The following is a 20,183-nucleotide window of genomic DNA, read 5'->3' as shown; positions in this document are numbered from 1 at the left end:
TGACTAGCTGTTAGAGCTGGTCTAACGGCTAGCTCTTCTAGCCGTTAGACTAGGTCTAACTGCTAGTGAGGTCCTCTCTCACTTGTTACTCTCTCATCTCCCTCTCTCAATTGTATATAAATGGGGGATCTCCCCACATTGAAAGTATGCTTCTTGCATACTTGATTCATTAATAAAAATATTATTTTTTACTTGTGCGCCTTCCTTTGGTGTGTGCCCTTAGTGGCATTTGTGAGTGTTCCCATGATGGACCCTTTGAGATCGTCCACCTTGGATTATTGGTGGACATATGTTTGAAGGCCCTTTTTCTCTTTACACGGTATCAGAGCAATAGTGCTCTTGACTTTTGGAGATTGGCAATCAAGTGTTCGTCAGTTTATGAAAAGTTCTCCAAAGTGTTAGTGGTCGTGGTGTGGTATTTGTAGTGACTCAAGTGGGTGTTTCTCTACATCAACCTCTCTCTCTTTTCTTCTCTCTTTTATTCTCTCTTCTCCTTTGTAAACATGGAAGACAAGGAGAGTATTACTGTTGTCCCCATTAAGCTAAATGATACTAACGAAGCATCATATTTGGGACAGGGGTTTGCGAGGATTAGTGGATGGGTACGATCCGGAACCTAAGCTACTTCTCACCAAAGTAGAGAATGGGAAGGGTGTTGCATTGCAAGATGGTGAGACGACCAAAGCCATAACCGACTATGAGAAAAAATAGGAGTGAAGAATAGGTCACGAAGAAATTATGTCTTGTCTCATTAATAGCGTAGATATTAAGAAGTGTTCTAGTCTAGCTAAATTTGAGCATGCCAATGATGCATGGGAATACCTCAAAAATATGTATTCCCTCAAAGAGATTCCACATGTGTGTGAATCTTCAAAATAACATTAGAACCATGTCACAAGTGGATGTGAGCATTAGGAAATACTATAATGCTCTATCTGAACTTTGAGAGGAATTAGCTAATTCTTGAACCCAAGTGGCATTGTCCCTTGGATATCGAGCTCTGTTAAAAACAAGTTGATATGGAGCATTTCTATCAATTCATAAATGAGTTGCGACTTGAATTTGAAACCACCAAATCGGCTCTTCTCCATAGAGAAAAAATTCTCTCTATTGTTGATACTATTGAAGATCTAAGCATGGAGGAAATTAGGTTGAAGAGACACACTTCCAAGAATGATGATGAATTCATCCTAACGACATCTAGGCTGAAAAATTATATTCACACATGCAAGCCACCTCACTTTGGGAGACAAGGCAATGAATACGACAACAAGAGAAAAATCACTTGTCACTATTGCCATGAACCGGGACACATCAAACCATTATGTCCCAAGTTGAGAAGCAGTGAGGAGAAAAATGTGGCTTTGGTTGGTCCACCTCAAGAAACTAAAGACATGAGCAACTCTCAAGACACATCTGTTAAAAGCATGTCTTTATCTCAATCGGTGGAGGCTCTTCAACCTCTTCTTAGAGTGTCATCTTCCTCAACCAGAACGGCAGTTTCATCTTACTCCTATCCCAGTAAATCATCTTGGCTTCTTGATCTTGGTGCATCTTTTCATATGATGCCAATCCTAATATTTTTACTTTATGTCATACTAACTCAAGAATGTCTAATGCCTTTACTGTTAATGGTACATCTTTTGAAATCAAATGAATAGAAAATTTTGAAAGTAATCTTTAAAACTCAAAAAAAAATTAATTCCAAAAATTAGATATATTCCTAAACTGAATTTAAACCTTTTGTCTATTTCTCAAACTTCAAACCACGGATGTAATATCTCCTCATCAAATGGTTGTTAGGTGTAAGATCGCCAGTCAGGAAAACTGATTGGGGAAGGGCCATAAAGGAGGCCTCTACTACATGAACTTTTAGAAATACCCAAAAATACATTTTGTTGTAATGTTTGGAAATTACATTTGGATTTGTGGCACAAAAGATTAGGCCATCCAAATGTATCTAAAATTTTTTAAATTTGAAAAAAAATTGTGATGTTGAAAATTTCACTTGTAAAAATTGTATTCTTGGTAAAATGAAGAAATTATCATTTCAAAAGAGGACTTTTATTTCTACTAGACCACTTGAGTTGGTACATTCAGATGTTTGGGATCCAACACCCATTATATCATAGATATACTTGGATTTACTTCCTTAGGCATAAGTCTGAAGTTTTCTTGCATTTTCAAATCTTTCATAATTTGGTTAAAATATATATTTAAAAATGATATTTTTATCATTTGCACTAATTTAGGGAGAGAGTTTTTATCAAAAGAATTTAAAGACTATCTTAACTTGCATGATATTATACGTCAAAGATTTTGCCCACACACACCACAACAAAATGGTTTGGATGAAAGAAAACATAGACATATTATGGAAACCATGAGAACCTTAGTCATTGCAAGTCATGTACCTAAAATTTATTGGGCCGAAGCCGCTTTAACCGTTGTGTATCTTATCAACAAAATGTCATCTTCGTCATTATAAAATATATCATATGTTGAAAAACTTTTCAAACTTACCTTTGATTATTCTAGATTAAGAGTCTTTGGATGCAAATGTTTTGTCTTCACCAACAAAAACGACAAACATTCTCCCCGGGTCATTCCTGTTAAAATATATGGATGTTATATATATATATATATATATATATATATATATATATATATTGTAATGCCCACTGGGGGCACTTTGGTCTTTTCATCTATTTGCAAATAGACATGTCCATTAGGGACATTTTTTGTATTTTTATATTTTTGTTTTTCTTATTTTCTTTTTTATTGATTAAAGGGGTAAAAAGGGTATTCCCTTAAGAGTCGTTGGGACTCTCCCCAACGGTCACAAATGTGACAGTTGGGGAGCTCCCAACGACTCTTTTGGGAGCTCCCCTTGGCCCCCTCTTGTGGTGTATATAAAGGGGTCTTCTCCCCTTCTCTCTTCAATGATTTTTCAAGCATTTCAATAATAGATTCCTTATTATTTTAAGTTCTCGCGTCTCCCTTGTGTGTATTTGGTGTTTGCCCTTTGTGGCATATTGTATCTTGTCCATTAGAGACATTGTGCTTATGTGAATGTCCTTGTAGTCACTTTGTAACATTGTTTTTTGGCACTTGTATTTCATTATAATTACTTGTGCCTTTTTTGAATATCTAGATAACCAAAAAGGTCATAGGTGTTTTGATTTTAAAAATGGAAAAGTGTATGTTTCAAGAAATGTATTCTTTTTGGAAAATGAAAGTTTCTTTGATTTCAAAAAGCCTAAGGAAGTAACTAAGTATTCTTTCCTATTAGATTTTATTTCCAAGCATGATAATGATGTTTGTGATTGTGAGTTTGATCTTGATAATGACAATGAATCAAGAGATGATATGATTAGTTAAGAGCTAACCCATGGTGATAAAACCTACTTGCAATACTCTAGATGTAGGGTTTCAAAAACTCCATGTGCATTTGAGAAATATTCTAATGTTGAAAATGAACATGAAGAGCAAGAAAATTTTGTCTTATGAATATTTTTCATCCAAGTCCAAGGCATGCATTGCAATAATTCAGTCCCATGTAGAACCCTTGAGTTATGCCCAAGTCAAGGAACATCCGAAGTGGGTAGAAGCCATGAAAGTAGAACTAGAAGCTATTGAGAAAGCCAAAACTTGTGTCACGGGCCTATTTCCTTCAATAGGCCAGCGCGGCGCGACGGTCCTTCCTCACCGCCGCAAGCTTACTTATCGCTCGCTTGCCAGTCGCGAAAGCTTGTAATCAGAGTGCAAGATAGCAAGAGAGAATAGAGGGAGAAGAATTGCAATCACAAGAAGCAATCACAACGAGGGTGAACAAAAGAAAGCTCAACGCATTTGATTCATTCATAATTTTAGCACGTAGCCCTCTTACAGTTTAAGTATACAGGTTGTCCCTTCGGGGTATTAATTCACCTGAACTGGGTAGCTTACATCAGACTCAACAAAAGCAAAACAAACTCTAGACGCAACTTTACAATGTAAAACACAAGGGAACATGCTCCTCCCTTCAAATCATGTGTTGTCCTCGGTGCCATCTATTTCATGGTAAGCCCTGACTTCAGCCGGGTAGCGGTTATTCATCTGAAAAGTTGGCACCCACGTAGGTTCCGCTGTTTCCTCCCACTGCACTAGGTATTTCTTCGTTTCGCCCAAGTAGTTGACCTTGTGGCGAAGGATCTGACTAAGGTTCTTCTCAGCCCATTGTGTTGTCGGGGCCCTCTGCATGATGGGAGCGCATTGAGGCACACTACGTTCTGGATCTCCGTCATCTGTATGGAATTGTTTGAGGTTGCACACGTGGAACACCGGGTGCACCTTGAAATCTGGGGGTAACTCCAGTTTGTACGCCAGTTTGCCCACCTTCTTTATGATGGTGAATGGTCCTTCATACTTTCTGATCGGTCTGCGATGCTACCAGCAGAAGATGCCTGTGCGACTAGGATAAAGCTTCACCAACACTTGGACCCTAACTTGGAACCCACCGGGCCGACGATGCTTGTCCGCCCACTTTTTCATTCTCTTTGTCGCCTTGTGTAGGAATGTCTTCGCCAACTCATTCTGCTCGTGCCAGTCTCGAACAAACTGATAGGTGAAGGATGGCCTTCCCTTTTCTTGCGCGACAAGAGTATGCGGGGTCAGCGACTGCTGCCCCGTGGCTATTTCAAACAGGTTGTGGCCTAAAGATTCACTCTTTTGCAAATTATAATAGAATTATGCTACATCAATGAGCTTTACCCAATTTTTCTTATTGGCACTAACAAAGTGCCTAAGGTACTACTCAACTATCCCATTGATGTGTTCTGTTTGCCCATCGGTCTGCGGATGGAAGCTTATCGAAAATAGCAAATCATAGCCAAGTAGCTGAAATACTTCACGCCAGAACTTGCCCGTAAAGCGAGCATCGTGATCACTCACAATGTTCTTTGGTATGCCCTAGTGTTTCACCACATGCTTTACAAGCAACTCTGCAGGGCACTCCTTAGAAGCTAGGATAAAGGTGGCATACTTTGAGAAACGATCAACCACCACTAGGATAGAGCTGGTGTCATCTACCTTCGGCAGACTAACAATGAAGTCCATGAAGAAGCTTTCCCAAGGACGTTCTGGAATCGAAAGAGGCTCAAGGAGACCGGTTGTCTTCTGGTTTGTCCCCTTGTCTTGCTGGCAGACGAGGCATGTTCGCACATACCCCTCCATGTCGTCTCTCATCTGCGGCCAATAGTAGCCGCGCTCAAGGAGTGCTAAGGTTCGCTCCTGACCAGGACGGCCAGCCCATAATGTATCATAGCACTCCTTAAGCAATTCTCGGTGGAGGCTTCCCTATCGCGGCACGAAGACGCGTCTCCCTTTTGTCACGAGGAGGTCGTCTTGTAGCCAAAATTGTCGAGTCTTCCCTGCCTGCGCCAGAGAAACAAGGTATTGTATCGTCGGATCCTACTGCGTACCTTCGCGGATACGGCTCAACAAAACGCCCTCTAAATGCACTTCGGAAGACTCCGCACGTGCAACAACCAGTTTAGCCATACGGCTCAAGGCGTCTACAACTACATTGGTCTTCTCAACCTTGTACTCTAAGGCAAAGTCGAACTCAGTCAAAAACATCTGCCACCGAGCTTGCTTGGGCATCAGTTTCTTCTGTGTCTGAAAATAGCTCGTGGCAATATTGTCCGTCTTGACGATGAACTGAGCACCCAAAAGGTAATGTCGTCAGGTCCTGAGGCAATACACGATGGCGGTCATCTCACGTTTATGCACCGTGTAACGCCTCTCTGCATCATTTAGCTTACGACTCTCATATGCGATCGGATGACCATCTTGCTGCATAATAACTCCGCCGATGGAAAAGTTTGAGGCATTTGTGTAGACTTCAAAGGGTCTCGAGTGATCAGGCAGTAACAACACTGGCTCCCTCACTAATGTTTTCTTTAAGCCATCGAAGGTATCTTGGCATGCTCCTATCCAGAGCCATACCTAATTCTTCTTTAACAACTCAGTGAGAGGCACAACAATGAGGGAGTATCCTTCAATGAATCGCCGATAATAATTCGCCAAACCAAGGAATGACCGCAACTCTTGCACTTTGCTTGGCAAAACTCATTCTTAGATGGCTCTTATCTTTTGTCCATCCATACGCAGCACGCCACACCCCACAACGTAGCCGAGGAAGCTAATCTCCTCCTGACCAAAGAAGCACTTCTCTCGTTTAACATAGAAGTCATTCACCTTTAGCACCTGAAACACTATCTGCAAGTACCTGACATGTTCCTCCACGTTGTTGTTGTACATCACGATGTCATCCAAGTAGATTACCACGAACTTGTCTAAGTAAGGGTAGAAAATCTAATTCATTAGGGTCGTGAACGTGACTGGATCATTCGTCAGCGTGAATGGCATTATTAAGAATTCATAAGCACAATAGCGGGTGATGCAAGTTGCTTTCGGCTTATCACCATCTGCAATCCTCACCTGTCAGTAACCCGATCTCAAGTCTAGCTTTAAAAAGATTCAGACACTGCCCAAATGATAGAACAAGTCAGTTATTAGTGGCAACGAGTACTTGTTCTTTACTATGACCTTGTTTAGCGCACATTAGTCCACGCATAACGGCTTGGAGCCATGATGTTTCATCTGAAGCAGGACCGGTGTGCCAAATGGTGCTTTTGATAGACGAACGATGCTTGCATCCGACATCTCGTCAAGCAGCTTTTTCAGCTCAGTTGGCCCCATGCGGTATGGAACTATTGCGGGAGGCTTCGCTCCTGGGGCCAACTCAATCTTATGGTTGACCTTTCGTCTAGGTGGTAGACACTTCGGCAATTCCGGAGGCAATGTGAGAAAACAACGAGAGAGGAGAGAGAGGCTCTGATGGTTGTAGAAGAAACCCCAATAGGGTCTACGGTTTTTGCTTCACATTAAGTATGCACAGGTACAATAATTAGGATACGAAAATATCCATTACATAATATACTAAAATTACATGCCATTAATGAGCATGTGTTTAAATAAATAAAATGAATTGGGTCTGGATCCTGAGATCCAGGCCCAATCGTGAATGACGATATCTTTTCACCCTCCCTCAAGTTGTACATGGTTTTGAACCAAGAACAAGTTGCTTTTTAACATCCAAAATTTATCCTTGATAAGTCCTTTTGTAAACAAGTCAGCAACTTGATCAGCAGTCCGAACGTATTCTGGTTCAATTTCCTTTTCTTCGACCTTCTGCCTTACAAAATGTTGATCAATTTCAATATGCTTGGCACGACTGTGGTAGATAGGATTGAATGACATGTTGATAGCACTTTGATTGTCACACAAGAGAACGCTTTTAGAAATCGATTCTCCTACTTCTGTCAACAGGTGTCTGATCCATGTTACTTCGGTTGTAGCAGCTGCCATTGATCTATATTTAGCTTTTGTGCTTGACCTGGCTATGGCCTTTTGTTTCCTACTGCTCCAGGAGACAAGATTTAGGCCAATGAAAACACAGTATCCTAAGACTGACCTACGCTCATCTGGATCTCATGCCCAATTTGTATCTGTGTAAGTAAGAAGTTCGTGCATATGATGGTCATGCATACTCTTTCTGTACAGAAGATCATCTTCAATAGTTCCCTTCAAATATCGAAGAATGCGTTTAACAGCTTTCATATGCCCAATATGTGGTTCATGCATGAACTGAGATACCTGATTGACAGAATAGACAATGTCAGGCCGAGTGAAGGTAAGATACTGAAGCATTCCTACTATCTTGCGATATCCTGTAGGGTCCTCATATAAATCTCCATCTTGGGAACTGAGTTTCTGATGAAGTACACTGGGTGTGCTTAGAGGCTTGCAATATGTCATACCTGCCTTGCTAAGAACATCAACGGTATACTTATGTTGAGTAAGTGTCATGCCTTCAGGAGTCCTGTCAACTTCTACTCCAAGAAAGTATCGCAGTTTACCAAGATCTTTCATCTTGAATCTATGGTTCAAAAGTTGTTTAGCTTGTTTGATATGTTCATTAGAGTTACCTGTAATGATAATGTCATCAACATATATCAATAACAAGGTAACTATATCTTTGCATTTGAATATGAAAAGAGAATGGTCAAGAAGAGACCGACTAAAGCCATATTTTTTTACTTCAAACGAAAAACTGTCAAACCAAGATCGAGATGCCTACTTCAGACCAAAAATAGCTCTCTTTAACCTGCACATGTATTCTTTAGAGTTTCCTTCTGCATACCCAGTGGGCTGCTCCATGTATACTTCCTGCTTCAGAGTTCCATGTAGAAACGCATTTTTCACATCCAGTTGGCTGAGAGTCCACTGGTGCTCAACAGCTAATGATAGTATGATGCGGATGTGCTCATTTTCACGACCGAACTAAAGTTCTCATCATAGTCTTAGCCTTGCTCCTGTGTGAAGCCTTTGGCAACCAGCCTAGCCTTGTATCACTCGATAGTACCATCTGGCTTATACTTTATCTTATAAACCCACTTTGACCTAACCACATTTCGATTGTATGGTCTGGAAACAATATCCCAAGTGCCACATTCATAAAGATCCTTCATTTCTTTATTCATAGCTTCAATCCATCTCTTAGAATTTATTGCTTGATAAAATGTTGTGGGTTGATCTTCCTTGCCCAAAGAGGCTAAGAAGAGTTGAAAATCCATCCTGAAGTTCTCATAACTAACCCACCTATCAATTGGATGTCGAGATCGGGTAGACCTTCTGTGAACAGGTGATTGAATGGAAACAGGAGAATTCTGCTCTTGATTAGAGCTGAGAGGAATCTCCTTCTCACGTCGAGAGTAAACAATACCTTTATACCTTTCGGGGGGCGATAGTGGTTCAGAAATCACACTTTCCTGAGTTCTTTGCGCAGGAGTAAATACATTTCCCTCATCTCTTTGATTATATTCAGAAGAACAAACATCATCAATACTAGAAAAGAGATCTGAGTTCAACCAAGGATGATAAACTTCAATTTCAGGAGTGTTAGCATTATGACCAAAATTTGATTCATCAAACACAACATTTCCGGATATTTTGATGTGCTTGCTCACGGGATCATAACATCTGTAGCCTTTGTAATCATCAGCGTACCCAACAAATCTGCACTTTAAGGCCTTATCCTGAAACTTGTGCCGCATTGAACTATCAACATGAACATAACATACACACCCGAATACACGCAAATCATGATAATTTGGATGCACACCATGCAAAGAGAAATAGGGTGATTTGTTTTCCAAGATGTTTATGAGCAATCAATTTATGACATAGACCTTTGTATGGAAAGCCTTTGTCCAGAAGGTAACAGAAAGATTACTATCATGCATCATGCTCATTGCACTCTCGACAATATGACGATGCTTCCATTCTGCAATCTCATTCTGTTGAGGTGTATGAGGGCAAGACACATGCCTACTTATCCCATTTGTCTGAAGGAAACTAATAAAGTCATTTAAAGAGAATTCACCCCCTCTGTCACATTGGAAACAAATGATATTATCAGATAATTGATTTTGAACAAAGGAATGAAAGTTCTGAAATAACTTAAAGGTTTCAGATTTATTTTTCATAAAAAAGATCCATGTATATCGAGAATAGCTATCAACAAAGATGAGATAATATCTAGTGCCAGACATGGAAGGAACTGGAGTCAAACCCCAAACATCAGAACATATAATCTCAAATGGTCTTGAAGTTCTTTTATTAATGGAATGAAAAGGAAGAACATGACTCTTACGCTGAAGACAACTAGAATATTTTTTAGTGTCGACACTTAAATTTAGACTTGACTTGGGAATAAGCCTACTTGAAACAAGCTTATCAATCAAGCGACTACTACAATGACCCAGACGACCATGCCAAGGATTCGGCTCAATACATTCAGAAAGATTAAAAACACTGTCAAGAGGAACTGAAGATGATGATGTGAGCTTCAAGATGGAATCAACAGGCTGAACATGAGAGAAAGGATTCTCTTGGAACACATACATATTCCCTTGACGTTTTATTTTAACGAACGTTTCCCTCGTGTGAAGGTCTTTAACACAAACAGAAAAAGGAGTAAACTCAATTGAAGCATTAATGTCATCTACAAGCTTAGAGATAGAAACAATATTTTTCTTGATATTAAGAGCATGAATGACATTTGAAAGAGCAAGAGAAGAGTTGGACATAGGAATTACAAAATTTTCAATGTGCGAAATATGGTGGTGAGACCCATCTCCAGTGACTATACTATTTCTACCAACATAAGGAACAAGATTTAGGAGCTTACCAGCATCACCAGTGACACGAGTGGTTGCACCAGAATCAACATACCAAGTGCCTTGATCATTTTGTTTGATATTCAATTCAGCCAAGGCAGATAATAACAGTTCTTTGACTTCTCTACCATTCTTCAATGTATTTGTTCCCCTTCTTGTCTCCAATTGCTTTCCTCTATTTTGAAGGTTAAACCAGCAATTTGCCTTTATGTGCCTCCTTTTGTTGCAGAGAAAGCAGGTAGGTATTGTCTTTTGCCTTTGCATATTAGGAGGCATACTGGGAGTAGGTAATATTCCATGAGCTCCTTGTCCATTTCTCTCTTGACCTCCCCTTTCTCGAGATTCATACCTGCCACGTCCTCGACCATAGGTAACTCTTGTGGCAAAAACGTTGTGGGATCCTATGGGGTTGTGATTACCTTCAGAGAATCCTTTCAAAGTCATCTCATATTGTAAGAGCTTAGCATGAAGATCTTCAAATGTAGGTAAGTCTGGCAAGCACAGCAAGAAAGTAACCATCATATGATAATCGGGTCTCAGCCCGCTCAAAGTTTATTGCACCATATCTTTGTCACTGACCCTGCAACCCACGATGGCCAACTGATCTGTGATAGTTTTCATTTTGTTTAAGTACTCAACGACAGACATGGAGTCCTTTCTCAGCATTTGAAACTCTTTCTTTAAAAATAAAACTCTAGCCTGAGAAACTTGAGAATACGTCTAAACAAGACGATGCCATAACTGCATAGTTGTGCAGTCATCTGGGATTGCCACAAGCACCTCTTGTGACAGGGTGGAAGTGATGTAGGCAACCAAAGCCTGATCTCGCTTCATCCAGAATATATATTATGGATTTCTGACAAAAGTAATCGAAGTGCCACCCTCCCCAGTCTTGCCATCTTGTGATATGAACTTTGGAAGAACAGAAATAGAGTCATCTAGATGTCCAGAAAGATCCTGACTTCTTATGAATAGGATGATTTGTCTTTTCCAGGTGAGAAAATTGGAGTTGTTCAGTTTTTCATATACATGTTGGCTAAGAAAGTTGGAAGAAAGGCTAGATTGAGAAGAAGAAAAAGAATCCATAGGCGATTGAAGGCGAAAGCAAGATAGAATTAGAAACAAGACTGGAGTAGAACAAAAGAAGTAAAAGACCAACAAATAAAAGTCAGAACCAATACGTAATTTCAGAGAACTCGGCTGCCCCTTTTTTTACAGCAGACCCGAGACAGAAATCGAGGTTATGCAGTAAACTGATCTGAATAAAGATTAGTCAATGAAAGGCAAAACAAAAACACGTTATTTGTATGTAACGTGTTTTTCTTTTCAAAAAATGCAAAGAGGAATAAAAGAAAGGAAATCTGAAAAGAAAAAGGATCTGATATTTTACTCAGATCTAAATATGACCTTACTTTTCTGAAGAAAATGAGGAACAATATGGACGTGATATCAACTTATGAAATCACGCAAAAGATCAAGATTTGCTCTTGCATGATCATATGAAATCACATCAAATAGTGTGAGAAAAAAAAAGAATAAGGAGGATAACGATTAGATGTGAAAAGAGAGATATTAGATGCAAATTTTAGAAATAGAGATGCAGATTTTAGAAATAGGGAAAATATGCAGAAGGGAAATAGAATACGTTGACTGGAAAGAGATATTTTGCAGAATACGTTGTCTTAGAGATTCAGAAAGAATAAGAAAAAAAAGAATATCTTGGAAGAAGACATTGGAGAGGATCAATGCTCTGATACCATGTGAGAAAACGACGAGAGAGGAGAGAGAGGCTCTAATGGCCGCAGAAGAAACCCCAATAGGGTCTGCGGGTTTTGCTTCACATTAAGTATGCACAGGTACAGTAATTAGGGTACAAAAATACCCATTATATAATATACTAAAATTACAACATGCCATTAATGAGCATGTGTTTAAATAAATAAAACGAATTGGGTCTGGATCCTGAGATCCAGGCCTAGTCGTGAATGACGTCTTTTCAGGCATCACCCCTCGAAACTCTGCCAACAATGAGGCTAGGGTCGACGACACTACTACTTGCACCTTCCCTTCTTCTGCGCGCACGGCAACTAAGAATGTCTGCTCCCTACGCTTGACACCCTTCTTCAATTGCATTGTCGATAACACTGAAGTCTTGCCTTTCTGAGTAAGACATTGAACTGTGTGTGACATGTTTGGCCCGATAATCGTCAACGAGTTAAACTTTGGTAGCAGCATCACATTCTGGCTACGCAGAAACTCCATACCCAAAATCATCTTAAAATCGTCCAGGGCACCACAGAGAAGTTGGCCCTGTCGACCCAACTCCCAATTTGGATAGCCACATCTCTTGCTTCACAAATGATGGGCTTAGCCTCAGAGTTTACCGTTTTGATGGTCCTCTACTTTGGCCCAGGCTTCATGCCTAACCGCTCTACCTCTTCCCGCGAGACGAAATTGTGTGTGGCCTCAGAGTCTACCATTGCTGAAGTAGACTTTTCTTTCGTAATGATTTCCAAATACATGAGTTCCTTACTGACGTGCATGTTTTCAGCTGCGCAACTTCTAGTTGCGTTAATCGATCGCATGGCCCCCATCTTTGGTTGCATGGTCTCAGTATCAGTGCATTCTGCCTGCGTCGCATTGGCTTGCCCATCGTCCTTTATAATGTGTTTCGGGCACTGCTTGGTGATATGCCTATTGCTACAGAACCAGCAAGTAACAACTGCTTCCTTGTTGTTGTTATGCTTCTTGAAGTTCTGTTTCTTATCAAATTGGTGGGATGTCGACGCCTCACCTTTGTTGTCGCGTCGCTCATCCTTCTTACCACCATGGTCAGACTTCTTTCCGACCTTAATTGATGGAGTGAAGGGCTTGCGCTGAGTGTCAGTTAAGCGCTCGACCATCACGTATGCATCTTCCAAAGTACTGGGGTTGCTCCTTTCCACTTCGGATTGTGCCCATGGTTGAAGTCTCATAATGAACCAGTTGAGCTGAGCTTTTCCTTATCTGGCATGTTAGGCACCTCAAGCATAAGCTTTCGGAACATTCTGACATATTCTTGCAACAAATCAGTATGTTTAAGATCTGACACCATCTTGTAAGCCTACCTTTGCGTATTCCTCGGCATAAAGTAGTTACGCAGTTCCATTTTGAAGTCGTCAAATGTGTTTATCACACATTGACCCCTCTCCATGTCACTGTGCTTCCGCCTCCACCAAGCGATAGCATCTCCATCTAGTAGAGTTGTTGCAGCCTTAATCATGAGATCTTCAACTGTCACATTCTGAATATCCAAGTAGTCTTCTACTTGGAATAAGAAGTTCTCAATAGCCTTGATGTCGCGAGAACCACTAAACTTTGTTGGTCTTGGCACATCAATCATTGATGGGCTCTCATCATTTCTCCCATTTAGGGTTATTGTCTGTTGCAATGTGTGGTTCTTCAACTGAAGCTCCCCTACTTCAGTCTGCAAGTCGACCATTGTTGTCATCAACGAAGTGACCTGTTCCACCAGTAAGATCACCTGCTCTTGCAGGCTCGCCACCACATCATTCAGTCCACCGAATGATTCAATTGCACGTGAAATCACTTCTTCGTGCGAAGTCACATCTTCCACCAGCTTGTTGACAGTTGCAGTCATCTGCTCTTGGCCTCGAGGTGAACCCATCTCCTCAACGTCGGCAACTGTTTTGCCTTTGGTGTTACGCAAGTTTTGATAGAGTGACACGATGTTTTGCTCACAAATCGTAGCCTGTCGGCGCGTATGTCCACACTGACTCCAGAGTCCCTTCTCCAACACGAGAACGAGTTCTGCTACCACTTGTTACGGGACTATTTCCTTCAATAGGCCAGCGTGGTGCGACGGTCCTTCCTCACCGCCGCAAGCCTACTTATCGCTCACTTGCTAGTCGCGGAAGCTTGTAATTAGAGTGCAAGAGAGCAAGAGAGAATAGAGGGAGAAGAATTGCAATCACAAGAAGCAATCACAACAAGGGTGAACAAAAGAAAGCTCAACGCATTTGATTCATTCATAATTTTAGCCCGTAGCCCTCTTACAGTTCAAGTATACAGGTTGTCCCTTCGGGGTATTAATTCACCTGAACTGGGTAGCTTACATCAGACTCAACAAAAGCAAAACAGACTCTAGACGCAACTTTATAATGTAAGTCACAAGGGAACAACTTGAACACTTCAAGATATTCCACAAGGAAAGAAACCTATAAGATGTAGGTGGGTACATAAAATAAAAACTAAGAGTGATTGGACCCTGGATAGATATAAAGCCAGATTAATAGCGAAAGGATATTCCCAAGAATATGGGATAGATTATGAGGAAACCTTTGCTCATGTTGCCCGAATGACCAATGTTAGGATTCTTATAGCAATCGCTTCTATTAGGAACCGACTCATATACCAAATGGATGTTAAAAATGTTTCTTAATGGGGAACTTGTTAAAAATGTGTACATAGAGGCACCATCTGGTAAGGCCCTTTATGGATTGAAGCAATCACCAAAAGCATAGTATGATAGATTTAGTAGGGTTATGCTTGATATTGGTTTTAGATCTTGCTTAAGTGACACAACTGTGTTTGTTAAGGAATCCAATGCAGATACTATCATTCTTCTTTTGTATGTGGACGACATGATCATCACAGGGAGAGACAAATAGGGAGTTAAAAATATCAAAAAACTTCAAAATAATTTTGAAATGACTGATTTAGGTTTTTTAAGATATTTTTTTAGGAATTGAAGTTATTCACAAAGATGGTATATCTCAATCTAAATTTGCTTTTGATATTGTGTTCAAGTCTGACATTACCTATTATAAGAGAGTTGATACTCCCAAGGTTACAAATGTCAAAATGAGGATTGATGATCCCATGCCTTATCGACAGTTGATTGGAGCACTCTCTTACCTATCGATCACTAGACTGGACATAACTCATATTGTCCACACAGCTAGCCAATTTCATCATGCTCCTACATCCATTCACATGGGAGCAATTTTACGAATCATTAGATACATTAAGAATTTTATTTCTAAAGGCCTTTTTTGTCTCTTTCATCAACTTTGGATTTAATCGCTTATACTGATGTTGATTGGGAGGTGGTCCCAATAATAGGCACTCAACCACGGGTTTGTGTTTTTATAAGTGAATCTACGATCTCGTGGAGGTGCAAGAAGCAACAGAATGTCTCGGTTTTGTTGACAGAAGTCGAGTATCGGGCCATGACCACGACTACGATGGAGGTGGTTTGGCTAAGAAGATTGTTAGCAGATATAGAAATTCAAATAACATGAGCTTCGAAGATGTGTTGTGACAACAAAAGTGCAATCTACCTTACCAGCAACCATACGTTCCACGAAAGAACAAAACATATTAAAATGGAATGTCACTATGTATGAGAGAAATAGCTTCAAGAAAACATTGATTTGCCCTATGCCACATCCAAGTACCAATTGATAGACTTTTTCACCAAACCTATCTCGGCTCCTAGATTTCACTTAGCAAACTTTCGGTCATTATACCGTAAGTTTGAAGAATGTTAATATATATATATGGGTGACTGGAATATGTAAACCAACAAAATATGTAAACTGGTATACACCGAGATTTTCATAGGTTTTTTTATTTATTTTTTAAATTTCACCGTACGGATACGATCTAGATGCTTTGTTTTATAGAAATAGACTCTTAGATCATCCGATTACGATGTATAAGGATCTTTTAAGGCTTGAAAATCAATGGCTTAGAATTTTTGTAAATATTCAAGCATACAAAATCACATTTCTTGATCAGATTATGATGATCCAATAGTCGATTCCAAGCAAATGGACCACGCCGAATGCATCTGCAGGGTTAGATTTGCAAAAACCCTATGAAAATCTCAGTTCATACTAGTTTACATATTTTGCTGGTTTACATATTTCAGTTCATATATATATATATATATATATATATATATATATAATATTTTGTTCATTGTAATATTTTTATGTTTTTTTATTTTTATTATTTTTAGATATGTATGAAGGAGTAGTAACCAATGTCTGCACTTGTGGAGGGGTGACAACCAATTTTCCTATAACGGTTGGGTTACATCAAGGATCTGCTTTAAGCTCTTTCCTATTTGCTATAGTGATGGATGAGCTTACGAGATCAATTCAAGAAAATGTGTCGTGGTGTATGTTGTTTGCTGATGATATTGTTTTGATTGATGAGTCTAGAGTTGGGGTTAATGCTAAGTTAGAATTGTGAACACAGACATTGGAAGCAAGAGGTTTTAAGTTGAGTAAGAGTAAAACAAAATACATGGAATGTCGATTTAGTAAGCAACAAAGTAGTGATGAGAGTGTAGTGAAGCTTGGTGAGCAAGAAATACCGGTGGATGATTCTTTCAAATATTTGGGATCTATCATTCAAAAGTATGGAGAAATAGATGGAGATGTAAATCATAGGATAAAGGTTGGGTGGATGAAATGGAAGAGTGCAACTGGAGTGTTGTGCGATCGTAGAATGCCGTTGCGGTTGAAGGGAAAGTTTTATAGGACGACTATTAGGCCCGCTTTACTATATAGTACGGAATGTTGGGCTGCCAAGAGACATCATATTCAAAAAATGAGTGTAGTTGAGATGCGTATGCTGAGATGGATGTGTGGAAATACAATAAAAGATAAGATTCGGAACGAGGAGATACGTAAGAAGGTAGGTGTTGCACCCATTGAAAATAATATGAGAGAGAATCGTTTACGGTGGTTTGGACATATTCGACGAAGGCCTAATGATGCTCCAGTTAGAAGGGTGGAGAAATGGGAAAATATATTAGTTAAAAGAGGTCGGAGTAGGCCTAGGAAGACATGGATGGAGGTGATAGGAAAGGATATGAATGCTTTGAACCTCACCGAGGACATGGCATTGGATAGAAATGAATGGAGGAGAAGGATTCATGTGGAAGACCCAGAATGATTTTCTTTGTTGGTTCATATCGCTGACCCCAATTGTTTTGGGATGAAGGCGTAGTTGTTGTTGTTGTTGTTGTTGTTATTTTTATTATTTTTGGTCAACAATGTTGACCCTGACTAGCTGTTAGACTACATCTAGTGAGGTCCTCTCTCACTTTTGTTACTCCTATCCCTCTCTCAATTGTATATAAATAGGGGATCTCCCCCCATTGAAAGTATGTTTCTTGCATACTTGATTCATTAATAAAAATATTATTTTTTACTTGTGTGTCTTTCTTTGGTGTGTGCCCTTGTGGCATTTGTGAATGTGCCAATAGTGGCCCCTTAGTGCTCATCCACTTTGGATTATTGGTGGACATTTGTGTGTGCTTGAAGGCTCATTTTCTCTTTAAAGTTTTATCCTATTGAAACAACAGGAACACTGAACTGGTCAAGAAGAATGTTCAAACATAAGCACGAAAATAAAGTCACAAGTACCATTTGTACAATTTGATAAAGTAAGCAAACTCTAATATTACCACTGCAACTAGAAATGAACATATTCCAACTGATGAAAAATGCATCGTTTGCTCAATGAGAAATTTTAAATGGTTCAAGTCATGCCGAAGACATGTCATCTTTCTTGTGTTTCAGGGCAATACTAGCCTCTAGAGCCACTAATAAAATAAATGGTTCTGGATGAAAGTGTGATAAGGGTGAAACATTATCAATCACATATCAACAAGAATTGTGTTATTGAACAGGATATTCCAGCTGAGTTACTAGTATAAGAAAAGCAGTGGTTGATCAGTGTATATAGTAAATCATTAGGATGTTTAGAGGCAATCACTATGATGGAGATTATTCAAAAGAGAGCTGATGCTTCTCATCACAAAATCCTTAAAAATAAAGTTTTTATAACCTAAAAACACTAGCTAAATTAACCTAGAATTTGTGTGAAGCTTCCATACTCACCATCTCATTTAAGCCCCATCCCCAGTCACTAAAATCAAACAGTATTGCTTTATTATGTTTGAAGAACCATCAGAGTATGCTCCATTTCATTTTAACGAGCACATGCCAGACAATTTGCTCAGTTATCATGTCATATGGCTACAACCAACACCTATCATTCATTAATGCCTACCCCTGGGGGAGAGAGGGGGGGTCTGGAAAAGTTTCATTTTTGTCATTTCTGGATTTGCTTTTCGTATGACATATGACTCGCCTTAAGTTTGATTGGCACATCTTGCATCTGCCTAACCTTGCAACTTGTTAAATAAATAGCCCACACGCTTTCCTTTATGGCCTTGAACAATGCTGCTCACAAAATTTTGTCAGAAATCATCCATGAAAACCAGATAGCACGCTTCTTGTCTATCAAAAGAGACAAGGATTTATGTTGCATTGCATTGCACAGATATAAATGTGGATACATGGATTTTTCCAAAATTAGGACAGGATGGACCAGACTTTTAGATATTTAACTTATAAGAATGTGCGGTTTAACTTATTTTTTATAGATTAATCTCTTTCAATTATTTTTTATTCATTTCCTAGAGCAAAAGAATAGAAAAGTGCAAGTAATTATTAACTGGTGAATAGCTTATTGGAGAAGTGGAAGCCATACCCCAGAAAACCAATACTTACTAGATTCACCAATGATTGTGAACGTATCATCAGAAGAAAGCAATCTTCCACATATCATAATTGCTATTGATCGTAGTACAGACTCGGTTGAGTTTCTGCATCAGAGATAACTCCATTAGCTTGTACATGTAAAAAAGAAGTCCAGAAAGAAATACGAGTTGCAAGCTGTCAAATTTTCATTATATTCAATTAGAACCTGATCAGAGACGTCAATAATTGAAGAAGAGTGGTTCTTAAGAGACACTCTGTACCATGTGGTGATGATGCTAACTGATTTCACAAAAGACACATCAGATACATAAACTTTTGAGTAACAAAGAAATTTTGAATGAGAAAAGGTGCAAAAGCAAAAAGCTTTTCATAGAATAAAAATAACTATTCAAAACAGAAAGGTTTCCTAAACGTTGAGTCAGGAGGAGAATAAAAAAATGCATTAAACATTCATAGTATCTGGTTATGTCACATTAGTGCGGGTGCGGAGGGTGCAACGCGACAATTTCAAAAAACTTGGTTCATGGGTGTGTGTACCTATATATACCTATATATATATATATATATATGTGTGTGTGTGTGTGTGTGTTATGCAAAACCACAACAAATACGAAGCAAACCACATGATAGAGAGAAGAAAGAAAACAAGAGAAAACATGAGATTTGTGTGGTTTGGACACAGACCTACATCCACAGGCGAAGGAGCAAAAAAATCCACTAGCAAAATATGAGAAAAAAAAGAGGCGAGATACAAAACTCTCAAAACCCGTCCCCAATACACTCGAAACTCTGATACCCATTTCTCAAAGGAGGCGGCTATATATATGACAAAGGGCATAAAACCCTTGTCGGTACAAAAGGGAAAATTACAAAACTGGACAGGTCCATATTGTGGGAGCTCCTTTTCATGCACTCAAATCTGTTTCAAGACCTAACCACTATGAATGTGTGTCATATATATATATATATATATATATATATATATATATATATATATATATAGAGAGAGAGAGAGAGAGAGAGAGATTTCTATTTCTATTTTTTCTATAAATATTTATTTTGTAAATATGTAAATCATTGTTTCCTTTTTTGTATTTTTATTTTCTTATATTTTTTGCTCATTTGACCAGCTTTGACTAGCCGTTAGGACTAGTCTAACGGCTAGTTGTGGCCACACTTTTGCATATAAAGGGGTTCTCCCCCTCTTGTAACTAATGCATATTTTGTGCCTCTTTAATAAAATATTAATTTTTCAAGTGTCGTGAGTGTTCTCTTTGGTGCCCTTAGTGGCCTATGTTTGTGAGCCCATAGT

At 39.2% G+C, this 20,183-nt stretch overlaps 1 protein-coding gene across 2 annotated transcripts in view; it reads right to left on the bottom strand.

Moving 5' to 3' along the window:
* LOC149836903 (ARM repeat superfamily protein) overlaps positions 1-20,183 on the bottom strand; it is a 178,948-nt gene that overhangs the window by 40,330 nt on the left and 118,435 nt on the right. For both annotated transcript variants that reach the window (XM_090005654.1, XM_090005655.1), the window contains 2 exons: positions 19,077-19,150; positions 18,881-18,975 (listed from right to left, as the gene is read on the bottom strand). In XM_090005654.1, coding sequence (XP_089861780.1) covers positions 18,881-18,975; positions 19,077-19,150 — 169 coding nt within the window. The remainder of the gene's footprint in view (positions 1-18,880; positions 18,976-19,076; positions 19,151-20,183) is intronic.

The sequence above is a fragment of the Nuphar pumila genome, chromosome 5, assembly GCF_984573655.1.
Source record: "Nuphar pumila chromosome 5, dmNupPumi1.hap1.1, whole genome shotgun sequence".
Classification (NCBI taxonomy): domain Eukaryota; kingdom Viridiplantae; phylum Streptophyta; class Magnoliopsida; order Nymphaeales; family Nymphaeaceae; genus Nuphar; species Nuphar pumila.
Note: the sequence above shows the minus strand (reverse complement) of the source record. Positions and strands in the feature narration are given on the sequence as shown.